We start from the raw sequence: 7,077 nt of genomic DNA on the forward strand, positions 1-7,077 counted from the left end.
GCAATCTACCCGACCTACTATCAGGGCCTTGGAAGAAACCCCGTTCGTAGAGTAGTCGAAGAACCTTCTTTCACCAACAACAAGTTCAAGTCTCAAACAGAAGATAGTCTTCGAGGACGAAGACTGAATTGAGTGGGGGAGATTGTAACAAGTGTCCTCTTCGCCGCGCCTTCAAGTGCCAATCACCATGCCTACAGCCGCCACTCCAGCGTCCAAGTGTGTGCCATGGGTGGTCTATGCATGTACTTTTGTATGGGGGATTGCCAATGGCACTATTGTAATACTGTAGTATTCTTTTTCACCTTTTTGATGTTTCTTATTGTCACTCCCCCAAAAGCTTAACGTACTCTTTGAGGGGAGGTAGGTAGTCGAGTGAGTTCATAAGTGTGTAAAGGTTAAGCACGAGATCCCCTCGATACTATATTGTGTGCTTGTGCTTGCCACTGATTATTGCAATACAAATAGCCTTTTGCTAATTCACGTTCCATCTTGTTGCCTTTTTGTGTGTGCTTGCTTTGTTGCGTAGGCTTACTCGCCCCTTTCGAGTGCCGCACGGGGCCTCAACAATTATCCCCGTGACAATAATGCAAGAAGTGAAAAGAACTTTACAATGAGGCTCATTGTAATTGTGTCTAGCTGAAAAAAATCTCAAAGATCATTTTTGTGGAAGATTCCAGGAGATTTTTTGTTGGCAGATTTAGCCCTTGTGCTATTGTATCCCCTGAGCATTGTGTTTGCAATCAGGGAGTGTTGCCTCCTTGCTCAAGAATTGTTCTCTCTCTCCTCATAGTTGAGAGCGACTGTCCAGCTGTTGTCAAAGTACTCTGTAAAAAGACAGTCATGCCCTCTAATGGAGGATATATTCAGATTGATAAGAAACAGTTAGTTTCTCTTTTGTTGGTAGGGAAGGCAAAAAGGTGGCTCATGAACTTGCAAAGCACGGCATCAATGGAGACAAGATGACTCTAGTAGAACCCCCTGATTGGCTTTTTGTTTTTTACTGCTACAGGAGAGATCTGCAGATAGTGATGATACAAGGAGCATTTATCCTCCATAACTGTTTATTTAAAAGTTGTTAATAGCTAGTAGGTTTGTTTTATTTTCTCTATTGTTTGGTTGGTCTGTGTGTTTGTGGTTCTTTAGTGTTGTGTTGCTGACTTGCTGCTAGGTTCAAGGTGTTCGAGTTTGATGTCTTGTCAGTGGTGTTTGAGTCCATGCGTTTGTTGTTCTACAGTGTTCTGTTAGTCTTGTATTCTGTTTATGGTTGTATCTTTCTGTTTGCTTTCTAATGAAAATCTTGAATCTTGATTACCTACAGAATATGGGCCTTAAACTGGTCATCAACCCATTAACCAAAGCTGGTGACAACTGACAAGTTCCTTGATCCAGTTACAACTTTGCCTAATCAATATGATGTTTGGCATCAAAGCATTTCACAGATGGGCCCCAACTCACAAGTGATTCGTTTCATCAGTTTTTTGAATAAACAAAAAAAAAAATACAGGATAAAGGCTGTGGGTGTTTGGTATCAATGTCATTTTCTGAAAAACGGCATCATATAAGTGTCACATCAGAGAAAGCAGTGCTTCAAACAACATCTTGTTTGGTACCATTTTTTAAAAAAAAAAAAAAAAAACATTATTCCAAAACACGCCTTAGAAATCAGGAAAGCATGGTATGAAGCAATGTCAAATTCAATATTTTCTAAGAACCTGTGCATTACTGCCAACAGTGCAATGATGTAGCATCAATGTGGTATCGTCTTGGATGTAAAGCCATATTGAAAACATTATTGCCAGCACTGGTACCAAATAAAACCAATCTTATTTTCTCCATGGCAGCACGGTTCCAAACAAAAAACAAGCACCGTTTTCTACTCCACATACCCAGCACCGATGCTAAATACCTATTAAAGTGACAACCGTGTGACATATTATAAAAAAGTAGTCAGTTTTTTCACATTTCAATGTGCTATGTCAATAAACGAAAGTTTGACAAGAAACCCCTCCTTCCCAAAATCCCAAAACTAATCATTGCAAAATCATTTTTTTTAGAACAGCACTATCAAATACTATTTTTTTACCAATTCCGTTTAATCGCTGATGTGGCATGTATGACACATCAGCAGAAATGGAACACTTGCCAAATGCTCCGATGCCAAACGTCTACCAAAGCAGCTTGATGGAAAACTTCTGGAACCAGAGAGCCTTTTCTCACTCCATAATTCTAGCTATCCCTTCTTTGCCTGAAGATCTCTGAGCTGTCTTGGTTCTAGTCCAATCTCTGGAGTCTCTAAGGGGGTGTTTGCCAATATGAAATAGTTTTGTTTTCTAAAACAAAAATAATTGACATGTCAGCGAAAACAATACATTTTTAACTGTGTGGCAGTTGTTATTGCTTTAGAAAACAAAACCATTCAAATTGGAGAACCCCCTAAATGTCCCAACGAAGCTACTTTTTCTGAATGAAAATGCTTTTGAAAGTGGACTTATTTCAAAAATGTTCCCATGCCTAAATGGCTAAATTCATGATTATTGTGTAGTAGAGAGAGAGAATCTATCTGGCAACATTTACCATTTTGGTTAAATAGTACAAAGTTTCAAAGATATATACAGAAAAAAAAAATAAAGGAATTAGACATGCTACATAGTACAAACTGCAGTAACTGATAACCTGTAGTCAGATACACTGAAGCACCCAGAATCAGTTATGGTGTAATGGGTCATGCATGGCCTGGCCTTGTCCAACTTGGCTTGATGAAGCTTTATGTTTAGTCAGCTTCTTCAAGAAGCACACAACGGCAAGTTTTATACCAATTGTTGAGTGACTGCGAGATAAGAATATGGCACCCCCAAGCAAAAGTAAACCATTGGCAATCAATTTCTTTGATGGCATTCTAGACAGTTTCCTCTCTCTAACATTGCCACTGACCTGCCTGCTGCTGGAACTAGAAATGGAGCTTTCTCGCATTGCTTCTAATTCAGGTGGGACCTAAAATGATAAAATCATATTTCATTAAAAATAAACTTATTGAGAGGCAATGTTTGGTGAAAACCTGGAAAGTCAGAATATACTTTAGTAGCTTCTTCAAAGCAGCTCAATCAAAGTTGAAGCCCTCCCAAACGAGCTCCTAGTACACATTTTTTTTGTGGATACACATTTTATTCCTGTCTGATAATGTTTGACTTTCTGAGGAAAGATATGCAGCCATAAATTCTGAACTCAAAACTGCTGGTGAAGAAGTTACATTTCTCCTCCTGAAACCTTTTCTTATATTTATTTTATTTCTTTCCTTTCTTTTATTTTCGTTTTTCTTTTTTCCCTTTTTTTTTTTTTGGGGGGGGGGGGGGGGGATCACAAGTTTTGAGATTAACAAGTTATATCAGAAAGCTGGACAGACCACTATTTTGACTTCTGTCTAGGTTACGAGTTGATAAGTTCATTTAATTAAGTACCCTATCAAAAAGCAAGGGGAGTATCTGGAAATTTTAAAAACTCCTCACCTTCTGGATAAGAGTGACTGCAGTCATAGCTGATTTTGGAAGAACACAACTTCTTGTAGAGTATTTGCGCAGAGCACTATCCATCTTACAAACATAACTCCATATGCCCTTGGCGAAGGCAAGTTTTGCCATTTCTACATTCAACCCAGCATCTTCTTGGTGAACCATTTTTATCTCACAAGCATTTCTATCAGGTACTGTAATCATAAATAACAAACCTTTACATATCCTCTCCAACAGATAGGCTGTCCAGAGACTTTTAACTATATATTCATATCCAAACTAAACTTAACCCAGTTTATGTGGGATAAAAAATAATGTATAGGATAAATAGCCAATCAGGCACTTGCCTTTCCTGATTTGCCACCCCGATCTGAAGAAGCGAACACGAACATAATTCTTCCTTAGTGGTGCCAACACATGTTCACATTCCTAGCCATTACAGTCAAATGGGAAAAAGGAAGCACAGGAAAATAATCAGAAGGCACAACAGAACATGAACATCAAAATTTAGGGAAAAAACTAATAAAAAATATTTATTCATTGTGTTCAGCATCAATTCCACTGCCACCACAAACATTAACAATTAAAATGTTGCCAATATATTAGAAACAGACGTTTTGAAAAGTAATTAGCTGCAAGGTCAAAAAGAATTCAATGATGCTCACCTTGATAAAACAGTAGTATGTCTTGTCTTTCCCTTCCCACACTCGCCAAGCCAAAATGTACTCTCTTGGTGTGAGGAGTGGGAACTTTTTGATTGAGCTGCCAATTTCTGTTCCATTAGATTTATCAATCTGCAGTTGCATATGCTCTATCAACATCTTGTCCCACTGTTTTCTGTACTCATTGTCCATGTAAAAATCTCTCAACAGTTCGGTGGAGCAGTTCTCAAATATTGTTACACTCAGATACTTCAGAGGACCATCCTACAGCAGTAAAAAGGGGTCAATTTTAGTGAATATTCACAAGCTTACAGCCAAACCTAGAATTCAACTGAACTAACTTAGTTGACTACCAGGCTCCAAGCCTCCAACAACCACCATTTACTTGGATTTCAAATAAAAACTGTGAATTTCCCTAACAACTTTCCCTCAATTTTCTGTTTCTCTCTTATTTTTGTCAAACCAAACACAGCCTTAAGTTGGATGAAAGTTTTAAATATTAATTGCTGTCAATATTATAATTATATGGTTAAATAAAGAGACAAAGATAAAGTACTCGCCATCAGAAAAAGAAACTTATGTACTCATGAAGTAGCATAAACTTGATTTTGATAGCAGAATTCATACTCCACAATCAAAATAAAAATAAAGAATAGATATATCAGCAAAATAAATAAAACAAAATAAGGTCAAAATAAGAGCAAACCAAATTTTAACTTACCTCATACTTGTTCTCTCATTCCATGGAGTCAGTGAGTCAAGTTTTATGTTTTAAAAAAGTTCAAAAACCTAGAATCAAATAATCTAGCATTCCAAGGTGTTCAAGGAACCTTGCAAGAACAAGATTACAAACACTTCCAAGTTTCTTTTGATAGATATAGACACTTAACAAGTTTACAAACAGTCTTACATCAAATTCTAAATTTTACAACAATTTTTGCATCACTTCACTGACTAAGCTTCAAAGCTTCCATGCAGATAGCCACCACATATATAGTCTAAATCCCATATACAGTAGGTGAAGAAGGATAATAGAAAACTAACCTTTGGCTTGCAGCATTTTGCATTGTATGATACAAGATTATTTCTTTTATTTATGACCTCATCCCATTTCTCCTTCTCATCCACTTTCCCATCCAAAGCAGTTTTTAAATTTCTTAAGTCTTCATTAGATATAATCTGCAAATCCCTGCAGGAAAAAAGATAATTTCTATATCAGTTGCCGAAAATGAAAGATACATGCAATCATCAGTATTGCCTCTTCTCTAACACCAGAAAATGTGAATTTGCATCAGATTAATAGCAGAAATACAAGATTATAATTGAATCAGATTGATTGGTTTAGGCTCCAATTCTAGCCTACAAGTGCCAAACCCAGAACCCAAATGCATAAACATCTATAATTACCTTACAGACTTCCAACCCGATAATTCGCAATTTATATGGGAAAACTGGTCCAATCCAATCGACGACTAACCAAACATAAACCTCATCAAATACTGGAAACCCAAAAATTATAAGAGTAAGAATAATTAGAACGTGTGGTCCAATAATCCATCACAATACACTGCTGGGACAAAGAGGAATTAAGGGGCACTTCAGATTCACATATAAATCCATACAGTACAAGACATCATGGTACCAAAGATTGTACAGACAAGAGAGAGGAGCGAGGAAATTCATGCAATACTGAGAGATTAATTCGATCAAATTACCAATTTCACAAAAAGAATAATTTACTTGATTTGGGGATTTCCAGGATGGGAAACAGTTGCTTTCGCAGTTCTTGTAGATGAAAAGAATCTGAAACGTCTGCTGGCTAATGATCTGTACAATTGCCAGATGAAGATAAAGAGCAGGACGAAGATCGTGGCCCATCCGACGTGAACGTTCTCCCGCCAAAATTCGTTGGATCCAAAGAATATTCCCGTCAAATTCCATGAGAGAAACCAGGTTTTTCCCATCTGAGCTCAGTTACTTTGCTTTTGTTAGAGAATTGGACTCCTCCAAAAATCACCTCTCTGGCGTGTGCGAGTTCTGTTTCAATAATTCACTCACTAACGCTATACTTACCTCTTTCAGACTCAGTTCTGCCATCTTCAAGATTAAGATGCGCTGGGTGCGTACTACGCATATATTCGAAATGCGCCCCTCTGAACGGAGTTCACGACTGTCATCACGGGGCTAATCGGCGAGTCCCCATGCGGCACTCAGGTGAATTAAGTATAAAAAAGCAAGTAATAATACACAAAAAGTAACAAAGATGGCACATGAATTGGCAAATACAAGGTATGCAAATACAAACACACAAATCTATGTCGAGGGGATTTCGTGCTTAAACTTTACACGGTGTTGGCATCTTTCAACTACGTACCTCTTCTCAAAGGGTACCTTAAGCTTTTGGTGCTCTGACAAAATATTATATGAAAATATTGAAAAATCATACTATATAATTATAATAATGCCATCGGCAATTCCCCTTACAAAATACACATGTAGCCCCACCCCAAATGTAGAGATTGCTTGTCGTGGGCATGGAAAAGGCACTTGATGTCGCGAAAAAGTCACTTGTGACAGTCTCCCCCACTCAATTCAGGCTTCGTCCTCGAAGACTATCTTTTGTATGCTACTTGAATCTGCTACTGGTGAAGGAGGGTTCTTCAGATGATCCACGAACTTCTTCACTTCCAAGGCTTAGGAAAATGCTCTAGGGATAGGTTTGCTGTTGTTGAGTGTGATGCAGAAACCTATGGCCAGGTCCTAAGTTGAGTCCTTGGCCAGCGGCTTGAAGGTAAGTGAAGTGTGCCTTAGATTGGTTTGCACTACTAGCTAAGGTAGGGATTGGAGCAAAAGATGAATCTAAGTCAAAAGGGTGTTGGATATTAAGGGATGTTCCCCAAGGCTCTCTT

The 7,077-nt window shown here is 38.0% G+C and overlaps 1 protein-coding gene across 2 annotated transcripts; it reads right to left on the reverse strand.

Annotated features, from left to right (window-relative positions):
* Nucleotides 1-2,557: 2,557 nt before the first annotated feature.
* LOC148853082 (uncharacterized) lies at nucleotides 2,558-6,370 on the reverse strand. 2 transcript variants are annotated; one of them, XM_088946632.1, is made up of 6 exons: nucleotides 5,909-6,370; nucleotides 5,213-5,357; nucleotides 4,172-4,432; nucleotides 3,854-3,935; nucleotides 3,504-3,700; nucleotides 2,558-2,991 (listed from the first exon to the last, which is right to left on the reverse strand). In XM_088946632.1, the coding sequence occupies exons 1-6, from the start codon at nucleotides 6,130-6,132 to the stop codon at nucleotides 2,704-2,706; spliced, it is 1,197 nt and encodes a 398-aa protein (XP_088802758.1). In that variant the 5' UTR covers nucleotides 6,133-6,370; the 3' UTR covers nucleotides 2,558-2,703. The 2 variants fall into 2 exon arrangements, with proteins under 2 accessions (XP_088802758.1, XP_088802759.1); XM_088946633.1 differs by having other exon boundaries at nucleotides 3,504-3,637; nucleotides 5,909-6,270.
* Nucleotides 6,371-7,077: the final 707 nt, after the last annotated feature.

The sequence above is a fragment of the Nelumbo lutea genome, chromosome 5, assembly GCF_056320005.1.
Source record: "Nelumbo lutea isolate HS-2025 chromosome 5, American lotus-T2T, whole genome shotgun sequence".
Lineage (NCBI taxonomy): Eukaryota > Viridiplantae > Streptophyta > Magnoliopsida > Proteales > Nelumbonaceae > Nelumbo > Nelumbo lutea.